This window comes from Python bivittatus, unplaced genomic scaffold (assembly GCF_059951505.1).
Source record: "Python bivittatus isolate LINGU-HERP-01145 unplaced genomic scaffold, Pbiv_v1 ctg000570_np1212, whole genome shotgun sequence".
In the NCBI taxonomy this organism is placed as follows: domain Eukaryota; kingdom Metazoa; phylum Chordata; class Lepidosauria; order Squamata; family Pythonidae; genus Python; species Python bivittatus.
In genome coordinates this window covers 25341541-25363446 of record NW_028277097.1, presented here as the reverse complement: position 1 = coordinate 25363446, position 21906 = coordinate 25341541, and the positions used below count along the sequence as shown (strand labels likewise).

The window sequence follows — 21906 nt, the reverse complement described above, 5'->3', positions numbered from 1 at the left end:
ACCAGATAATAAAAGCACCTAAAAGCACGATAAGGCGATCACTGCTTGAGAAATACCTGATGCCACGTAAGCAAGTAGGGAAACGTATAACCATGACAGGCTATACAGGAAACATAGAATAAACCAATAGTGTTGCTTAAAGCTGTTGCATGACTATAAAAGGCTATATGCCCCCACAACCTGCCCCCACAACCTGCTTCCTGACTTGTAATACCCAATAAAAGAGTAGTTCAGAACACGCTCTGGGCTCACTCACCTCGAGGAAAACCTGCGTGTTTGTCTTCACTCTCGCCTGTCGAGACCCCATGAGTGGCCCACCCTGATGCGGACTGCAAAGCCGCACAGCTAAGGAACAGTCTGACCTGGTCCCTTAACACCGAATTCCAGGTCAAACGAGCACAGCAACGATTGCAGTTTCTGCGCCGGATGAGGAAAGTCCACCTTCCGTCCCCCTTTCTCCTTCCTGTCTATGGAGGCGCTATAGAGAGCACACTTACAAATTGTATTTGCATCTGTTCTGGGGGCTGCAGTGCCTCGGATAGAAGGTCTGTGCAGAGGGCAGTAAGGGCAGCAGAAAAGATAACTGGGATCTCTGACTCCCATCCAAGACCTAGCATATGCGTGCTGCCTGTCCAGAGCGCGAAAGATTGTCAGTGACGCTTCCCACCCACATCATGGCCTGTTTTCTTTGTAACCCTCTGGGAAGAGGTTCCGCCATATTCGATGTAGGGCAGCTACAGATTGAGTAACAGTTTTGTTTCCCAGGCTAGTAGACTTTTGAATACTCATTACATTTTTTTTATGAAATGCAAAATGTAATCTGCTGCCAGATGGTAAAAATGTACATTGTATAGTACCATGGTATTTTAAATTGTATTTAGTCAGGTCAAATTGGGAGTCAATTGTGACGTAATTTTATTTTATTATGTGCTTGGGGTATAGTGTAGTGAAATGGCAATAAAGTCATCCTCTTCTCTTCTCTTCTCTTCTCTTCTCTTCTCTTCTCTTCTCTTCTCTTCTCTTCTCTTCTCTTCTCTTCTCTTCTCTTCTCTTCTCTTCAAAGCAAAAAAAAAAAAGCCAAAGGAAATGATAACAACAATATAGATCAATTAAATATCCCACAACATCAAGTCTTAAAAAATTAAAATTTGACCGTATGTAATCATATCGCTCAGACTTTCCATGAAGGAAGAATGACTTAACCTCTGTGATCTCCCCTCAAGCACAGGAGGGGGGAGACCAGGCCTGGCAGTAGCACAGGTGAAGGCGATCTGGGTATTCTTGTGAAACCCAAATTAGTCATGAGCCAACAGTGTGCTGCAGCTGCTGAAAAGGCAAATGCCATCTTGGGGTGCATTGGCAGGAGTGGTGAGTCCCGATCGCAGAGAGCCACTGCTCCCCTTTGCTCTTCCTGGGCCACAGCTCTTCAGGATACCAGGTTCCTCGGTTCAACAAGGGCAGTAACAAATTGGGGTGGATTTCGAGGAGGGCTACCAGGAGCGTGCGCTGTCTGGAGACCGAGCCCTCTGAGGAACGGCGGCGTTCCGTGATCACAGTTATGATTCGCCCATAGAAGAGAGGACTGAGGGGAGATCCGATAACGATCTTCAGATTGCTGAAGCGCCATGCGGTGGAGGGTGGGCTACAGCTATTTGCGGTCATTCGGGGAGGCAGGGCCAGAAGCAGCGGGCTCTGGGGATGGGGGACAGGCTGCCGCCCAACCTAGGGAGCTGCCTTCTGCTGGAGGCCGGATGGTCGTCCGCGGGTGACGCAGCGGTGGGCCTTGCATGGGTCGGGGCTGATAGGCGGCCCTTGATGTTTGGACTTCTGCTTTGCCGTCTCGTCATTATTTGTGTGCTGTGGCTGTTTGCATTCTGGACTCTTTTCTTCGGGCCTCGCTGAAGCGGCTTTGCTTCGTTTCGCTTTGCTGGTCAGCAGCCCCGAGCCAGCTTGGCTGAGCTGGGCCGCCGGAGACGCGCGTTGCATCGGAGCTCCAAGACTTCTAAGGTGGCTCCGAGCCTGCAGCCCTCTGGGCCCCGAGGCAAAGGGGCCACTGAGAAACAAGCCAGCCCATCGCACCGTCACTGCCAGTACGGTTCGTTGTCCAGCAGGAAAGGAAGGCCACAGACCGTTTATGAGAGCCAGCTTCCTCCCAGCAGAGCAACGAGGAGGAGGAGGAGAGGGGAATGGTGGCTAACTGGGGCCGGGCTCCAAGCTCTCTGACCGGCTTCTTCACGCTTCCCTTGGGGAATCTGCCAAAGAAAGAGAACAAACCAAGTCCTCCCTGCTGCCAATCTGGAGTCTGACAGAAAGAGGAAAAGGAACGACCCTCCCTTTCCTTTCCTTTCCTTTCCTTTCCTTTCCTTTCCTTTCCTTTCCTTTCCTTTCCTTTCCTTTCCTTTCCTTTCCTTTCCTTTCCTTTCCTTTCCTTTCCTTTCCTTTCCTTTCCTTTCCTTTCCTTTCCTTCCCTTTCCCTTTCCCTTTCCCTTTCCCTTTCCCTTTCCTCTTCTTCCTCTTCTTCCTCTTCTTCCTTTTCTTTCCCTTTCCCTTTCCATTTCCCTTTTCTTCCCTTTCTCTCCCTTTCCCTTGGCAACCCATTTGCACTTATGACCGGTTGCCAAGCACCCTGCAATCATGTGATCGCCATTTGCAATGTTCTCTGCTGGCTTCCCCAGAAAGCCAATGGGGAAGCCTGCAGAAAAGGTTGCAAGTTGCTGGGGTAAGTCTCCCCCACCCACGCACCCTCCCCCAGACCCTCTGTGCTCGCACTGCACCAGCCACTCACACCCCCCGTGCAACCTCCCTGACTCTTGTTGTGCCTCCCTTGCACCCTCATTCACCCTCCCCAACCCACGCCACAGCCCCGTGCATCCTCCCTGACCCATACCACAACCTCTTGCACCCTTGTGCACCCTCCCCAACTCTCGCGCACCTCCTCACACCCTCCCCAACCCACGTGGCACCTCTCACACACCCTCCTTGACCCACGCGATGACTCCCGCACCCCTCCCCAACCCACACAGTAACTCTTGCGCACCCTCCCTGACCCTTGCAGCAATTCTCATGCCCCCCACACACACTCCCTGACTCAGACGGTGCCTCTCGCACAACCCCACGAGGGTCAGGGATTTACAACTTCCTGCTGGCTTCCCCACTGACTTGGGTAGTGAGAAGCTGGCAGGAAGTTGCCTTGCCTAACAACCATGGGATCCAGTTAACTACAGCACCAGTACTGCAAGGAACACTTTTATAGCTCTTGCTTCTAAACAACGTCTGCAATTTTCCAAATATTAAACCGAAGAAAGTAACACTCAGGGAAGTATTATGTAACATAATCGTTTAGTGAAGACTTTCTCCCCAGGCCCCGCCAGGTGGTGCTCTTAAGCGGACGGGACCAGTGGCACGCCTCTCCTGCCCGATCCGACGGGGCGGGTGGACGTGACTTGGGAGAGGCAGCCCCGCAAGCCAAGGCCACGGAGGGCTCCATGGGCAACAAACGGCCCCTTGAATTGAACCCAGAAGCAAACTGGCAACTGGTGCAGCTCACGGGGCAGAGGTAAAACGCGCACAGATGGAGAAGCGCCCACAGCTGCCTGCGCAGGTGCATTTTGCGCCAACTGCAGCTCCCAGATGCTCTGTGCCAGGTGAGCACAGCAGCTTGCTTTTCAGCCCCCGGATGCCTTTTCCAACACACGCGGCTGCGCTTCCTAGCGATTCTGCTCTGGTGGTTTGTTTATTTGTGAAAACGTGGTAACCCAATCAATGGACTCTGGGTGGCCAGAAATAAAAGCATAAAAAAAACCAATTCACAATGAAAACACAACACCCTCCAACTAGTGTAATGTAGCAAAAAATGGTCCCCCAGCCACCATCAACTCAGATCAAATGCTTGTTTAAAAAGGGAGTCTTTAAGGCTTTCTGGAATACCAAGACTGAAGGGGCCAGTCTTCTCTCTGCGGCCAGCACGATCGATCAATCGATCGATCGATCAAATGCAATCAGGACTCTCTCAGTGGCTCACAAAATAAGAACATACAATCAAATATGGAACATAAATATGGAACAACGCGCCTCCCCCAACACTGCCTTTTTGAAGCATTACTTCCCAACTTGCACGGAGCCATAGAAGAAGACTTAGATTCAAATCCTCGATCAGTCCGGCAAAGCTACTGAAGCGGAAGGCTCAGGGGGCCACGCGCTTGCCGGAGAAGCAGGGTTTATGCTTCCGGACTGATCGAGGATTTGAACCTAGGTCTTCTTCTATGGCTTCATCCCCCCCTCACAAAATCCATAAAAACAGATGAAACCTAAAACCAACGGATGGCCGATCCTGACTCTTGCTGGGCTGAAAAGGGGGTTATGAAACTGAGGGAGAAGGAGAGAGCCTGGCACTAGCGGTCCGGGCCAGGCAAGGCCGGTTCTATGATTCGACCGGTGAACTATCGCGACCTTATGACGAAAGCGCCCTAAAACCACCCCTCCTAGGATATTATAATTGTATTATAATTGCCCCCCCTTGTATATTATGGGATAGGCAAGGCGCTATGTGCACGTGCCATTTGTGTCAAACTCCGAGCAATCTTATTCCTCCCCCCATTCGAATCTTGCACAAGAGGCCCCACGGGCCGGGCCCCTCGGGTGGCCCTCCTTCATGGCGGCAGGAACAGGCGGGTCAGGTTGGGTCGGGTGTCTCTCGTCCTGCGTGCTATTTGGAGACCCTCGCGCCAGATCCCCACACCTACCCAACACCGGTTTTCCGGCCAACAACACAGACAGCCGCACTAAAACAATCTAAAAATGACACAAATTCAGCCAAACAAAATCTCTCCCCTCCCGTCAACACCGACTGGAGCCAAGGATGGACGTCACAGCCCAGGAAGAAGCTGCTCCAGCCGAACCACTGGAACGCCACCCTCTGGAGACACCCAGCCAGGGATCACCTCGGAGACAGGCCCCACCCGAACAGCTGGAGCAGTCAGGCGAGGAGGCCGGGTCCCCAAGCCCGGTGAGCGGGGCAGAGCGCAGCTCGGTGCGGCTCCTGGCCGAGCGAGCAAGGGAGGAAGCAGAGTCGTCGAGGGGAGCCGGCTGCAGCCTGCTTTAAGAGGCAGTCCGGACTCCTGCCCTGATCTGGCTGCCGTTCTGCGTCTTCTGGTCATGTAAAGACCCTGAAATTCTGGCCTCCGGACTGGCCAATGAACCTGGTTCAGCTCTCTGAACCTCGGACCAGATTTTGACTTCTCTTCTGTGTGTTCCTGTGGAAAATGAAAGTAAACAGGCAGGTTCTATTTCCAAGCGACTCTGTTTTGATTTACCTTCCTTTCCTCATCCGCCATTTATCTGCTCAGCCTTGAGTAAGTTACTGTCATCACCTAGTAACTCCGTGTGTGCGCGCGTGTGAGTCTGAAACCTGAAACGGGTGGCTCTGGCACAGGTCATGACCGAGGCCATCTCCGCCCTATCCTGCACCTTGCGCTCCTTGTCCCTTGGGGTTTCCTGGCACCGTGCTGGAGTAGGGGCCGTTCAGTATTCTGAATGATTTTGAAATTAATTATAAGAATCCTTCCTATAAGAAAATGCTGTTGTTTTGAATACTTAAAAAATATATATGATAAAATGGGATTTTGAAGGTTGGATACTAGAGGGAACCAGAAGGAATTAAAGATTATTATTATTATTATTATTATTATTATTATTATTATTATTATTATTAACTTTATTACAGTCAATTAGACCAGTACAATATTAAAAGAAAGGGAAGGACATGAAATATGTCCAATCCAAATAAGGGATTATATATCCAAAAGTATGCTAGTCAAGGTACTCGTCGGTTATAATTAAAAATCACTTACAGTAACTTATGCACCATGGCTTCAATTGTCCTAAAATTACACATTATAAACCATTAAAATTAAGAGTTAATACCGGTTTTTGAGTACATAAATATAGAAACACAGAATGCTTATATCAATTGTTCACAATAATACATCGGCTCTTAAGAGCCGCTGCACAAAATCTTGCCACCTGCACTGTAACATTACTCCACTCATCTTTGAGGAGAATTTGAAGATATTCAGCGTCCGGTCAGCCAGGATATCTGCTGATCGTTGGAGAAATAAATTTTGTTCGTAATTCTCTATAAAATGGACACCGTACGAGGACATGCCCAGTGGTTAATTAAAGATTACAATTAAAGGAGAAGAGCACTTATATTTATTCACTAATACAGAATGGAGGAAAGTATAGGCACAGGTCACGACCGAGGCCGTCTCCGCCCTATCCTGCACCTTGCGCTCCTTGTCCCTTGGGATTTCTTGGCACCGTGCAGGAGTAGGGGCCGTTCGGTATTTGGCCTGAGCCCCTGCCCGTGGTGGGGGACCGTTCTAGGACTGCGGTCTCCCGACCGAGCGGTTCAAAGCCCCTTGGGACACACTCAGAGCAGCCGGGCCGGCCTCATTTCCAAGGCCGTGGCCTCCCTCAGGTGCATCCCACTGCCACCTGCCAAACTTTCCCTCCCCTCCACCATTCATCCTGCGAAAGGCTTACGTTGCATTGACGTTACACCACAAATAATCTATTGGTACGCGGTCCATGAACACAGAGGCATCTCCTGGGTCCCCCCGCAGGACGCTGGTTAACCGAAGGGACCCAGAGTGTGCCAGCCCTGTCCAACCTTTCAGATGGCAGGGACGGTGGGAGACAGACGGTCCTGCGCATGTCCTGGTCAGTGCTCCAAAGGGCTTCATGGGTGACCACCAGCACCTGGACTTGCGCTCGGAGGCCCACTGAGGATCAGCACAGTGTATAAGGCAGCGGGGCTCCGTGGCGCACCAGGATGTGCCTGCAACTGCTCCCGCTGCTGCATTGTGGACCAGCTGCAGGTTCCAATGGTCTTCAAGGGCAGCTGCTGGGCACAGCGCAGAGCAGCAGCTGAGAAAGAGCCAGCTCAGGGTGAGTGACCCTCAGGAGAGCCTCCCCATGCCCCCATCTCCTTGGGGCTCCCCACCTGTCTGTATCTACACAGGTCCCTCACCTCGTGTGCCAAGCCGATCCTTGCCCAAATAAGGGGGAAGTACCAGAAAGGGGCCCCTGAGCCCCAGAATTAGCTTTGAGCCCCCTCCCCCCAGGTTGTACCCAGCATCTCCCAGAAGCCTGCAGGCTGGCATCCAGGCAGTTTCTGAAAGACCAGGGAGGCTGATGCTTTTCAGGCAAAAGTTTTATTGGGGAAGAGCGGCTGATGCATGCCGGGGTGGAGGTAGGAAGGACTGCCCTCCCGTCGCCCCCCACGGCAAAACCCACAGAAGCCTTGCTCTCTTCATCCTCTCAACTGGATCGGTAGAAGGTGTTTGTGCCAACCCTACAATGAAGCAGGAGGGGGAGAGATGTCAAAATCCATGGTGGCACGACTAGGATTGGTGTCTGAGCACCCCACCCCACCCCACCCCACCCCACCCCACGCCCCCATCTTTCCCCCCTTCACCCACTCATGTGACAATGCAAAGGGGGTGGCCGAGGGAAAGTCTTTCCGAAGTCCCTCTCTGGGTCAGCCCGGGGTGCTGGAACTTCTCTGAGGGACCCAAGCCAACTGAACTTTGTTTCAAGGGGGGCATGGAGAGCAAAGAAGAGGCAGAGGGGCTTGCCGATTGGGAGGGGGAAGGGTGCCCCAGAAAGACTCCTAGTGCCTCCTTGTTAGGAAGCACAATGGCTCAGCCCCACTTTTCCTTACCAGGTTGCCTTCAAACCATTTGCCAGGGATCCCTCCTTATCACGCTGCAGCCAGGTTGTCTGCAGTTGCTCCTTTCCGTCGGCAGCCAGGAAACACTGGCCCACAAAGACGGTGGTAGATTCTGAGGTGGGGAATCAGTGAGAGGCTACTCATTTGCAGGTCAAAGGTAGTATAGCAGTCAGGTGTGTGCGTGTGTGTGATATTTTCCATAGATGGGGGAGGTCTTATGGCCTTCAAAGTCTTTGGGCAGCTCCAGCTAATGAGGGGAGGAACTTTCAGTGAAAGAAACTGGCAAGAAGCAGAAATCTAAGGAAGGGGAGATCCCCTAGGTTCCCTCCCCCCATTCCTTTGGCTTCTACCCCAAATTGTAAGTGCCCATACCAGCGAATTTCCAGTTGACTGTGAAGCCAAAGACAGGCTGGGCCGACTTGTGCTGGACTCCAAACACAGGTGAGGTTTGGATCGTGTTGTTGGTGGCAGAGACTGTATCCTGGAAGGAGCCGGTGAACCGCCCGTCACCACCGATGGAAGAGACGACCATCCTGGAGCCCACCTCATTCACCCACGTGCCAGTCAGGGAGCACTAAAGGAGACAGGGAGGGCCGACAGCCGCTCACAGCACTAACCAGGTCCAGCTGTCCAACAGGCTAGGGACTCTGGCCATTCCCCCCCAGGGCATCTGAAAAATCTCGCTGCTCTCATGTGCCTGATTCCAAGGGCTGCCCACGCCTTGTGGTGTTGGCACAAGGAGGGCCATCCCAAAGCCTCTGTCAGTTGAGGCGCCTGCCAGACCCTGCCCAGGTTGGCCCGCCCGTGGATCGGTCTTTCCTTCGCCAGGCTGCTGCACTCTGTGAGTCCACTCCCCCATTAACCCAGGCTCCCCCCCCCCCACACCATTGCCCAAGTTAATCCTCGGCGTGCCCAGTGGGGCGGGGAGGGAGGCTTTTCTGCCCCAAACCCTGCAGCAGCTGCCAGTCCTCCTGGGGCGGGGGCGGGGGCGGGGGTGGGGGTGACCGACCTGCACGAAGGCCCACATCAGGAATGCCTCTGCGTAAGTCAAAAGGATTCGAACACCACTTCCCGCTCATAAAAGTATGATCAAAAACAAACAAGGGAAAGAACCGACTGACCAACAAGGTGCCACGGACAGATGGCGAGAATATGCAGGAGAGCTATGTGCCAGCAGCAGAGAGGCCCAGCCTCCTCAGGATAAAGAGGAAAGAGAAGCAGGAGGAGAACCAGCCGTACTTCAGGAAGGAGTCGTTGGGCAATGAGCCAACTGCCAAACATCAAGGCCCCGGGGGTTGATACCGTCCCGGCAGAATTGCTGAGGCCTGTGCCACCCACAGCCATCGCAGCCTTGTGCCAGAAAGTTTGGGAAGCAAACACACGGCTGCAGGATTGGAAACGATCAGCGTTCATTGCACTGCCAGAAAAGGCTGAATCCAAGGACTGCTCCAGTTACCGCACAACCGTCCTCCTCCATCACACGGGCAAGATTCTCCTTAAGTTCATTCAACAACATCTGGTGCCGACCATCGAAAGGGAATGACCAGGTGTTCAAGCTGGCTTCAGAAGGGGTCATGGCATTTGTGACCATATTCAAATCTATGCAGGATCATGGAACAATCTCAAGAACATCAAAAGAACATCTACACCTGCTTTATTGACTACAAGAAAGCCTTCGATTGTGTCCATCGTGACAAGCTGTGGAGAGCCCTAGAAGACCCTGGGGTGCCAACACATCTGGTCAAATTGGTGCAGTTGCTGTACACAAATCAGGAAGTGATTCACCAAACAGAGTGAACACCATACGGAGATGCTGGTTGGCTCAAGACAGAGAAAGGGGCCCGGCAAGGTTGCACTCTTTCACCTTTCTTATTCAACCTGTATGCCGATGTGATCATGAGGAAGCTGGAACTTGAAGAATCAACAATTGGAGTAAATATTGGAGGAGGGAATATCAACAATCTTTGATGTGCTGATGACACAACTCTCCTCTCCGAAACCAAAGAAGGCCTGAAACATCTCATCAAAAGGCTTAAAGAAGAAAGCGAGAAATTTGGCTTCTTCTTGAACATCAAAAAGGCCAAGCTCACGACCACTGTGAGGAATGGAAATGTCACAATAGCAGTTGATGGTGAAGAGATCGAAGGCGTGCAAGAATTCACTTTCCTAGGATTGCAGATTGATCAAAGCAGTGAATGCAGTCCAGAAATAAAGCATCGAATCACACTGGGTCGCACACCAATGATGAGCATGAACTGAATATGGAAAAGCAAGAACGTCAGCCTGGCAATGAAATGCAGATTAGTCCGTGCTATCGCGTTTCCCATAGCTCCCTACGGTTGCAAAAGTTGGACCATGAAAACTCGACAGGAGGAAAATCGACTCGCTCAAGCTCTGGTGTTGGAGAGGACTCCTGTGTATTCCCTGGACAGCAAAAGTGACAAACACGAAAGTTCTGGCGCCTATAAAACCAGACATATTGCCGGAAGGCAAAATCACAAAGTTCCGCCTTGCTTATGTCGGGTATGTCACGCGATCAAACTCACCGGAAAAGGCAGTTATGCTCGGAATGGTCAGTGGTAAAAGGAAACGAGGCCACCAAAAAACAGTGGCTAGACACCATCAAAGCCGACACCAACCAGAACATAAAACAACTGAAAGACGCCGTGCAAGATCGGAAAATGTAGAGAAAGCCAGTCCATAGAATCGCCGAGAATCAGACATGATCGAACGGATAGCATCATGATCATGATCATGTTCCTTTGCTGTAATTCAAGGAAGGGGCTTTCTAAGAAGTCAAAAGTAAGGAGGGCCACTCCAGAGGACGGCTTCCTTAGTCAAGCATACACACCAATCCTGGCTGTAACCTGGAAGCCCGTCGGGGGTCTTCAACACGCAGTCATCCAAATTAAGAGCATTCTCGTTGCTAGTGCCTCGGGGCAGATGGGTCTGAGGTGTTGACAAACAAACCAAACCCAATAATCCCGCAACTCTCTGGCTGGAGGCTAAAGCCGAGACAGTAACGGTAGTCCTTAGGCACTGATCTGGTACCATTCTAGATCCTTTAGCTGCTAATGACTCCAGCTAAGGAAATGGTTTCCGTATTCTTCTGGTACCCCCACCTCTGAGGGACTGATGCGGTTGCAAATGCAAAGATATATGGGGTGGTCCCCAAACATGTAACTTCTGATCCTGTTTGCAGCAGGATCACCCCTGTTTCCATCCTGCTCCTTTACTGTTTGGCCCAGGGGTTGGGGTCGCAGCAACAGAGCAAACCTGGGAACGAAACAAGTCCTTTCTGCGATTCACTCCACGTCGACTTTCAAACCATCTCGACGTCACACGTTCATTCCTGACCCTGTATCTCCATCTTCGCTTCATTCGCCCTTCGTTCCCACACTCACCCTTACCCAGCTCACAGTGTTCTTTCCTCGCATTCCCAACTCTCACTTCCATACAAAGCAATTTGATTGACTACTTAAGCAGAAGTAACGTTCAAACAGGCAAGCTGCAAATCTGCAGGGCCCAAATCTTTTCCCATCCCCCTCCTGAAGTCTTGGTCTTCCAGCTGAAAAACAGGAGCAAAATAAGCTGAAACAGCATCTTGAAATGGCTCCGTCACGTCGCATCTGGGTAGGAGCAAGCAGCAGACACAGTACCTGGGGTGGGGTGGGATGGGCTGTGATTTCCTCCTCGCCTTCCGCCTCTGCCTTTGGTCGCAAACCGCCGGCGAAACAGTCGGTGGGAGGGGTCTCCCGTAATGAGCAGCAGAGGGCTGGCCGCCGGGATGACCGTCCAGCCAGCATGATTAGTCCACGCGACGCCACTGGAGCCACTGGAAACAAAGTTATATAGCTTCCATATGACGCTGGAAGGTGCAAACTAGCAGTCCCCAAAGAGCAAAGATAAGTCCCAATCCCAGGGTGGTTGCACTCTGCCGGTGTAGAAACAGACACTCAGTGAAATCTTGGTGCAGGCTCAAAGCAGTCAATGGGAGACTTGCAAAGCAAGCATTATACATAAACCTAAATAGAAGCCTAGGAAAACAAAGCGAAAAGAACAGTCGCATATACCTGACAGCAGCTGACCTTCCAAACTAGCTTCCGTACTTTGAGCAAGACCTACCTGAGCAAAGTATTGTGTTTGCCTGCATGCTACAGCAATATCAGTTTTCACGCATTAGGTTGGTCACTCGGGGGCCATACTTTATTCCTACTTTGGTGTTCTTCCTTATGTACTTTCAGTGTCAGTGAGATCAGAGGAAGCAACTCTATAACTAAACGTTCACAGATGCTTCCTGCAACGTGTGCATAGTGCGGCAATAGCATTCTCAAAGAATACTGTCCTTTGCTGTAAGTCAAGCAAGGGGCTTTCTAAGAAGTCAGAGATGAGGAGGGCCACTCCAGAGGACAGCTTCCTTAAAGTGACGCGCACACACCGATCCTCCCTGTAACCCGGGATCCTCTCTGGGAACTTCAGCAAACTGTAATCCAAATTAAGAGCCTCTCCCTGGATCATGTTTCTATCACCTTGGGGCATGTGGGTTTGAGGTATTGACAAAAACAAACCTGATGGTTGCTCTTCTTCTCCCGCTTTAATTTTAAATTAATTTTAATTTTGAAATTACGTACATCCCCAGCAGCCATAACAAGCCCTGACAAGCATGCGAATGCCCTCTCCGGGAAGCTGAATGTGCACGCTCAGACACTGACTCTCGGCCTGCCGTTGTCATACCTCCAGAAAGATTTGCTGCTACCCGTGTTCCAGTTGGTCTACTTCAGGACCTTCAAGAACAGCAACACCAAGACCGTTTTGCCCAGGCCTCTTGGAGGACAATTGAGGCCACATCTAGCAACCCGCGTTTTGAGTGTGGCATCAGGCAGAGGATGCCGGTGGAGTTCCCTAGACTCATGATTCAGAGATGGTCTGGGATTTATGGCACCATGGCAACCATGGAGCTGATCCAACTTAGTGGAGGCTCAACTCACAGCGGTAGTGATCTGTTTCTTGTCTCAAGGCAGTTGTCAGGATCTGCGCAAGCTAGAAATCAAAGCTTAATTAAACGTAGACTAGTGATGCATAGGTGACAGGGTTAAATGTTAGAATGGTTAATTGGAGGCCCGCTTGCTTGTTCCTGCCATCAAAGTTAGGAGAAAAGGGGGAGGAAGATGCCCAAGCCATTATGTAGGCAGAGGCGCCAACAAGGTCAAGCAACCGTGAGACCAGGACAAAGGCGTGAGGAATTTCAAGCGGGAAAACACAGTAGAAGCGGGGGGGGGGGGGGGTTTAAAAGGAAAGCTTTTGCCTGGGAATGGTTAGACTCAACAATCTATAGAAGCTGTATACTACTCTCAATAAAGAAATCTTTAATGGAACTAATTCGAGTCCAGAGGATTTACTGAACTTGGGAAATGAGTGTGCAGACTCTGACAGCAGTGGCAATGTGATTTGGGGATGAAGGATGTTACCCTCAGTCCCTTGTCATGGACAGATCACTCCCTTTGGCCCTGGAGTTCTCTGTAGCCAACCCCACCTGAGGGAGGAATGGCCAATTTGATCTGCCCACCCTTGGCATCTGATGGACCCAGTGGAGTTTCAGAGGGAACTTGGGGTCATCCCCAGAGCTCTGGTGCACGGTCCGGCTGAGGTCTTGGTTGCGGCTTGGAATGAAGATGTGATGAGGGGCAGAGGCGCCAACAAGGTCAAGCAATTGTGAGACCAAGAGAAAGGCGTGAGGAATTTCAAGCGGGAAAACAGAGTAGAAGGGGGGAGGGGGAAAGGTGGTTAAAAGGAGAGCTTTTGCCTGGGAATGGTTAGTTTCAACAAAATGTTGATCTAATCTAGAGGCCCTCACAACACCCAGGAAGCTTTCTCCCAAACAAGTTCGCTGGGCTCAATTTTTCCACCATTTCAAATTTACACTAAAGTTTATCCCAGGAGGGAAAAACTTTCTGGCTGATGCTTTATCTAGACTGCCTCAACATAACAGCCAACGAGAGCAAATAGTGGCACCAGTGATTCCCAGAACACAACCTGGCTCAATGGCACTTACCAGAGCTCAGGCCAGAAATCCTAAGCCTTCACCAACTAATGAACTGCTTCAAAAAATAAATGCAGCATTAGAATCAGATGAATGGTGGTCAGAAAAATAAACATACTTTAACTAAAGAACAAGAAGCATGGTGGATGGGAAACAAATTGTATGTACCATCCTCCCTACGTAAAGACATTCTACAGAGAGGCCATGATGACAAAACGTCTGGACATTTTGGCTTGATAAAAACTTTACATTTATTATGTAGGCAATTCTGGTGGCCTACTATGAGAAAGGACATATCTGAATATGTGAATACATGCCCTACTTGTGCTATGGCAAAAAAGAGGGGAGGAAAACCTTTGGGACTGTTACAACCACTGGCTACCCCCCAACAACCTTGGAAAGAGATTGCCATGGACTTTCTTGTTGACTTACCTGAAAGTAATCACAACACAGTCATCTGGGTAGTCATTGATCTATTCTCCAAACAGGCACATTTTATTCCATGTGCCTCAATTCCTAACGCTAAGAAACTCGCCAAACTATTTATTCAACACATATACCGACTCCATGGCGCACCCCAGAAGGTCATTTCAGATCGCGGCCCACAGTTTACCTCCAAATTTTGGAGGGAATTTATTAAATTGATTGGTTCCACACAAGCCCTGAGTTCCAGTTTTCATCCCCAGACGGATGGGGCTTCTGAGAAATTGAACTCATTATTGGAACAATATTTAAGATGTTTCACCAATCGCCAACAAGATGATTGGACAGAACTGTCACCTTTTGCTGAAGTTGCTTACAACAACACTGTGCACCAAAGCACCGGGTTTACGCCATATACAATAGCCACAGGGCAAGACTTCATGCCCATTCCTGAGTTGCCTTTAAAGGATTTTCGAGAACTTTCAGCTGATCAATGGATCAATAACATCACAAAACTCTGGCCTCTGATTGTTAAATCACTACAAAATGCCAGAGAACAACATAAGAAATTTGCTGATAGAAAACGTTCTGAAACACCTCCTTGGAAAGTGGGTGACAAAGTCTGGCTTTCTACCAAAAACTTAAAAAGCACTCAACCCTCTAAAAAACATGGCCCTAAATTCGTAGGGCCTTTCCCCATTGAAAAAATCATCAGTCCTGTGGCTTTTAAATTAACTCTTCCAAAACATTACAGGAAAATACACCCAGTTTTTCATGCCAATCTATTGAAATCCTTCAAGGACTCCAGCACGTGGCATCCAGCCAAACAGCCTCGGAGCCCAATTATGATTGAAGGAGAAAGTCACGTTGAAATACAAGCCATATTGGACTCTAGGAAAAATAAAGGCAAACTTCAATATTTGGCTCAATGGAAACATCTTCCAAAAACACACCATGAATGGGTCGATAGTGCACAAGTTAAAGCACCAAGGCTCATTGCAGACTTTTATGCCAAATATCCAAACCTAAGTATTAATTTCTGAAATGTTATGCAAACTGTCATTGTATATGTATATTGTGTTCTCTTACAGATCCTGTTCTGAATGTGAAGACATTCGTCTTGTTGGGGGGTGGCATGTCAGGATCTGGGCAAGCTACAAATCAAAGCTTAATTAGTGTAGACTAGTGATGCATAGTTGACAGGGTTAAATGTTAGAATGGTTAATTGGAGGCCCGCTTGCTTGTTCCTGCCATCAAAGTTAGGAGAGAAGGGGGAGGGAAATGCCCAAGCCAGGTGCTTCCATTATGTAGGCAGAGGCACCAACAAGGTCAAGCAACCGTGAGACCAGGACAAAGGCGCGAGGAATTTCAAGCAGGAAAACACAGTAGAAGCGGGGGTTAAAAGGAAAGCTTTTGCCTGGGAATGGTTAGACTCAACAATCTATAGAAACTGTATACTACTCTCAATAAAGAAATCTTTAATGGAATTAATTCGAGTCCAGAGGATTTACTGAACTTGGGAAATGAGTGTGCAGACTCTGACAGCAGTGGCAATGTGATTTGGGGATGAAGGATTTTATCTTCAGTCCCTTGTCATGGACAGATCACTCCCTTTGGCCCTGGAGTTCTCTGTAGCCAACCCCACCTGAGGGAGGAATGGCCAATTTGATCTGCCCACCCTTGGCATCTGATGGACCCAGTGGAGTTTCAGAGGGAACTTGGGGTCATCCCCAGAGCTCTGGTGCACGGTCCGGCTGAGGTCTTGGTTGCGGCTTGGAATGAAGATGTGATGAGGGGCAGAGGCGCCAACAAGGTCAAGCAATTGTGAGACCAAGAGAAAGGCGTGAGGAATTTCAAGCGGGAAAACAGAGTAGAAGGGGGGAGGGGGAAAGGTGGTTAAAAGGAGAGCTTTTGCCTGGGAATGGTTAGTTTCAACAAAATGTTGATCTAATCTAGAGGCCCTCACAACACCCAGGAAGCTTTCTCCCAAACAAGTTCGCTGGGCTCAATTTTTCCACCATTTCAAATTTACACTAAAGTTTATCCCAGGAGGGAAAAACTTTCTGGCTGATGCTTTATCTAGACTGCCTCAACATAACAGCCAACGAGAGCAAATAGTGGCACCAGTGATTCCCAGAACACAACCTGGCTCAATGGCACTTACCAGAGCTCAGGCCAGAAATCCTAAGCCTTCACCAACTAATGAACTGCTTCAAAAAATAAATGCAGCATTAGAATCAGATGAATGGTGGTCAGAAAAATAAACATACTTTAACTAAAGAACAAGAAGCATGGTGGATGGGAAACAAATTGTATGTACCATCCTCCCTACGTAAAGACATTCTACAGAGAGGCCATGATGACAAAACGTCTGGACATTTTGGCTTGATAAAAACTTTACATTTATTATGTAGGCAATTCTGGTGGCCTACTATGAGAAAGGACATATCTGAATATGTGAATACATGCCCTACTTGTGCTATGGCAAAAAAGAGGGGAGGAAAACCTTTGGGACTGTTACAACCACTGGCTACCCCCCAACAACCTTGGAAAGAGATTGCCATGGACTTTCTTGTTGACTTACCTGAAAGTAATCACAACACAGTCATCTGGGTAGTCATTGATCTATTCTCCAAACAGGCACATTTTATTCCATGTGCCTCAATTCCTAACGCTAAGAAACTCGCCAAACTATTTATTCAACACATATACCGACTCCATGGCGCACCCCAGAAGGTCATTTCAGATCGCGGCCCACAGTTTACCTCCAAATTTTGGAGGGAATTTATTAAATTGATTGGTTCCACACAAGCCCTGAGTTCCAGTTTTCATCCCCAGACGGATGGGGCTTCTGAGAAATTGAACTCATTATTGGAACAATATTTAAGATGTTTCACCAATCGCCAACAAGATGATTGGACAGAACTGTCACCTTTTGCTGAAGTTGCTTACAACAACACTGTGCACCAAAGCACCGGGTTTACGCCATATACAATAGCCACAGGGCAAGACTTCATGCCCATTCCTGAGTTGCCTTTAAAGGATTTTCGAGAACTTTCAGCTGATCAATGGATCAATAACATCACAAAACTCTGGCCTCTGATTGTTAAATCACTACAAAATGCCAGAGAACAACATAAGAAATTTGCTGATAGAAAACGTTCTGAAACACCTCCTTGGAAAGTGGGTGACAAAGTCTGGCTTTCTACCAAAAACTTAAAAAGCACTCAACCCTCTAAAAAACATGGCCCTAAATTCGTAGGGCCTTTCCCCATTGAAAAAATCATCAGTCCTGTGGCTTTTAAATTAACTCTTCCAAAACATTACAGGAAAATACACCCAGTTTTTCATGCCAATCTATTGAAATCCTTCAAGGACTCCAGCACGTGGCATCCAGCCAAACAGCCTCGGAGCCCAATTATGATTGAAGGAGAAAGTCACGTTGAAATACAAGCCATATTGGACTCTAGGAAAAATAAAGGCAAACTTCAATATTTGGCTCAATGGAAACATCTTCCAAAAACACACCATGAATGGGTCGATAGTGCACAAGTTAAAGCACCAAGGCTCATTGCAGACTTTTATGCCAAATATCCAAACCTAAGTATTAATTTCTGAAATGTTATGCAAACTGTCATTGTATATGTATATTGTGTTCTCTTACAGATCCTGTTCTGAATGTGAAGACATTCGTCTTGTTGGGGGGTGGCATGTCAGGATCTGGGCAAGCTACAAATCAAAGCTTAATTAGTGTAGACTAGTGATGCATAGTTGACAGGGTTAAATGTTAGAATGGTTAATTGGAGGCCCGCTTGCTTGTTCCTGCCATCAAAGTTAGGAGAGAAGGGGGAGGGAAATGCCCAAGCCAGGTGCTTCCATTATGTAGGCAGAGGCACCAACAAGGTCAAGCAACCGTGAGACCAGGACAAAGGCGCGAGGAATTTCAAGCAGGAAAACACAGTAGAAGCGGGGGGGGGGGGTTAAAAGGAAAGCTTTTGCCTGGGAATGGTTAGACTCAACAATCTATAGAAACTGTATACTACTCTCAATAAAGAAATCTTTAATGGAATTAATTCGAGTCCAGAGGATTTACTGAACTTGGGAAATGAGTGTGCAGACTCTGACAGCAGTGGCAATGTGATTTGGGGATGAAGGATTTTATCTTCAGTCCCTTGTCATGGACAGATCACTCCCTTTGGCCCTGGAGTTCTCTGTAGCCAACCCCACCTGAGGGAGGAATGGCCAATTTGATCTGCCCACCCTTGGCATCTGATGGACCCAGTGGAGTTTCAGAGGGAACTTGGGGTCATCCCCAGAGCTCTGGTGCACGGTCCGGCTGAGGTCTTGGTTGCGGCTTGGAATGAAGATGTGATGAGGGACTTGGACCAGATCACACCCATGTGGATTATGTGTGTTTGTAGCCCCCGCAGGGTCCCCGCAGGGTTTACGGAACAGCTCTGGGAGGCACAGCAGTGCAAAAGACCCCTAGGCTGCTGCTAAAGAAAGGCAAAGGACAAGTCTGACCAGGCACAGGTAAGAACCTTTATTAGGACTTACCCTGTGGCAATGAGAGTCGCAAAGAAGACTTACTTCTCCACTCTTATTGCATCTGAGTTGCGTTTCAGAAGGGACCCTCCCTAGTTTTCCAGAGACTAAAAAGAGAAGAGGAGAGAAATACTTTCAGTCTTGCAAGATTCTGTTTAATGTAACCTTACATATAAAGATAGTGGTGATGCTCCTGGTAGTGTTTCTTGTCTGGACTATTTCAAAGGGCTAACAGTACTATCAACCATGGTATCATTTTAGATCAGCTCTAGGGATTGGGGTGGGGGGCACTGTTCTGTGGTAGTTCTCCTTCCTCCACGACTGGTTCCAGTTGGTGTTGGGGAAGGAGAGACCTTGCCCTAGGCTCCCCCAATGTGGGGTAATTCAGGGCTCAGTTCTCCCTCCCTCCTAGTCAACATCTACATGAAGCTGCTGGTTGAGGTAATCTGTCAGCATGGGGTTAAGTCTAATCAGTACACTGATGATATTCAATTCTACATCTCCACCCTAGGCTGCACAGGTCATGCTGCTCAGGTGCTTATCCCATGTCTGCAGGCTATGACAGTTTGGATGGAGTAAAACTGGCAGAGACTCAACCCTAGCAAGACAGAGTGACTCTGGGTTTTTGCATCCCCTGAATCTGGAGGGTTACCTTCTTTTCCTCCAAACAGTTGGAGGTGTGCAATTTGGGGGTCCTTGTGGACTTGCGGCTCCTGATCGAGGAACAGATGGCAGCCGTGGCTAGGAGGGCCTTTGCACGGGTTTACCTTGAGTTCCAATTGCACCCATGCCTGGACTCGTGCCCCAGTCACTTCCCGTTTGGGCCACTGCGGTACTTCGTACATGTGGCTATCCTCAAAGACACCCAGAAATTTCAACTGGTCCAAAATGCAATGGTGCGTGCAATTTTGGTTCACCCAAGCTACACTGCTGTTGTACAAGTATACTGGCTTCCAGTTTCTTCCTAGGTGCAATTCCAGGTGCTGGTTATCACCTTTAATGCCCTGTATGTCACAGGGCCAGGTTATTTCAGGGACTGGCTCTCCCTGAGGACATCTTCCTGTCCCACCAGAGTGGATAAGGTGCGTTTGCTTCAGGTCCCCTCTGTTTTCTCCATCACTCTCTGCACAAGAAGCATTTTACAGGAAAGAAACAGCAGGCAAAGAGAAATGGTTAGCATATCGAGAGCTGTTAAAACAAGAACACAGAGACTACAGTGGTACCTCGAGTTACGAATTTAATCCATTCTGTGACTCTGGTTGCAACTCGAATTGGTTGCAACACGAGGCAAATTTTCCCATAAGGTTCAATGTAATTACCATTAATCCGTTCTGGCGTGGAGGACAGGGAGGCAGCTATTGCTTGGAGGGAGAGTCAGGGGTGGAAAAATGGCCATAGACCATGTGTCAGGGGCAGAAAATGGCCCCGGACCACGTGTCAGGGGCGGAAAATGGCCGCAGACCACGTGTCAGAGGTGGAAAATGGCCACGGATCCGGTTTGTAACTCGAGGTGGTTCGCAACATGAGGTAAATTTCTGGGGCCAGAGCTGGTCGTAACATGAAAAATTCGTAAGCAGAGGCATTTGTAACTCGAGGTACCACTGTATAAGATGAAATCAAGGGATCAACTGACTGCAGAGGGATTTAGTTTTCAATGCACAGTTAAGAGAAAGATTTAAGGTAGATAAAAGGATATTTGGAATTGAACAACATAAGGCGGAATTTGAAACTGAACTATGAACTATGAACTATGTACATATATTGAAGACATAATTGCCAAAATGTATAAACTCTTATTGAAATTTGAAACGGAAGAAAAACAAGTGAAGGAGTGTATGATAAAACGGGCTAAGAACTTTGGACATATTATACAGACGGAACAATGGGAAAAAGCCACGTGCTGGAGTCCTTGAAGGATTTCAATAGATTGGCATGAAAAACTGGGTGTATTTTCCTGTAATGTTTTGGAAGAGTTAATTTAAAAGCCACAGGACTGATGATTTTTTCAATGGGGAAAGGCCCTACGAATTTAGGGCCATGTTTTTTAGAGGGTTGAGTGCTTTTTAAGTTTTTGGTAGAAAGCCAGACTTTGTCACCCACTTTCCAAGGAGGTGTTTCAGAACGTTTTCTATCAGCAAATTTCTTATGTTGTTCTCTGGCATTTTGTAGTGATTTAACAATCAGAGGCCAGAGTTTTGTGATGTTATTGATCCATTGATCAGCTGAAAGTTCTCGAAAATCCTTTAAAGGCAACTCAGGAATGGGCATGAAGTCTTGCCCTGTGGCTATTGTATATGGCGTAAACCCGGTGCTTTGGTGCACAGTGTTGTTGTAAGCAACTTCAGCAAAAGGTGACAGTTCTGTCCAATCATCTTGTTGGCGATTGGTGAAACATCTTAAATATTGTTCCAATAATGAGTTCAATTTCTCAGAAGCCCCATCCGTCTGGGGATGAAAACTGGAACTCAGGGCTTGTGTGGAACCAATCAATTTAATAAATTCCCTCCAAAATTTGGAGGTAAACTGTGGGCCGCGATCTGAAATGACCTTCTGGGGTGCGCCATGGAGTCGGTATATGTGTTGAATAAATAGTTTGGCGAGTTTCTTTGTTGGAATAAAATGCTTGCTTATCAGAAACTTGATTCAGGCTTCTGCAGTGTGGCCAGGCCAGTGGCCGACACACGAACCAGAAACCTAGGATGAGGGAAGGTACCAGATAATAAAAGCACCTAAAAGCACGATAAGGCGATCACTGCTTGAAAAATACCTGATGCTACGTAAGCAAGTAGGGAAACGTATAACCATGACAGGCTATACAGGAAACATAGAATAAACCAATAGTGTTGCTTAAAGCTGTTGCATGACTATAAAAGGCTATATGCCCCCACAACCTGCCCCCACCACCTGCTTCCTGACTTGTAATACCCAATAAAAGAGTAGTTCAGAACACGCTCTGGGCTCACTCACCTCGAGGAAAACCTGCGTGTTTGTCTTCACTCTCGCCTGTCGAGACCCCATGAGTGGCCCACCCTGATGCGGACAGCAAAACCGCAACAGGGAATAAGGGAACTAGATTATAATTTGTTCCTGTGTATGATTTCATATTATTTATTATCCTGTTTTGTTCTGTTCTTATGCTTATATTGTCAACTGCTGGGAGTCCTGT

General features: G+C 48.5%; 1 protein-coding gene and 1 long non-coding RNA gene across 3 annotated transcripts; both read right to left on the bottom strand.

The window, feature by feature from the left end:
* Positions 1-897: 897 nt before the first annotated feature.
* On the bottom strand, positions 898-5380 carry LOC112543186 (uncharacterized). 2 transcript variants are annotated; one of them, XR_015798293.1, is made up of 2 exons: positions 5313-5380; positions 898-2252 (listed from the first exon to the last, which is right to left on the bottom strand). It is a non-coding gene; the product is annotated as an uncharacterized LOC112543186 (long non-coding RNA). The 2 variants fall into 2 exon arrangements; XR_003086573.2 differs by lacking the exon at positions 5313-5380 and adding an exon at positions 4941-5291.
* A 1818-nt stretch (positions 5381-7198) lies between these two features.
* Positions 7199-20113, bottom strand: LOC107326755 (avidin-like). The gene is made up of 5 exons (XM_088152870.1): positions 20060-20113; positions 11392-11567; positions 8105-8306; positions 7724-7844; positions 7199-7354 (listed from the first exon to the last, which is right to left on the bottom strand). The coding sequence occupies exons 2-5, from the start codon at positions 11536-11538 to the stop codon at positions 7321-7323; spliced, it is 504 nt and encodes a 167-aa protein (XP_088008996.1). The 5' UTR covers positions 11539-11567; positions 20060-20113; the 3' UTR covers positions 7199-7320.
* Positions 20114-21906: the final 1793 nt, after the last annotated feature.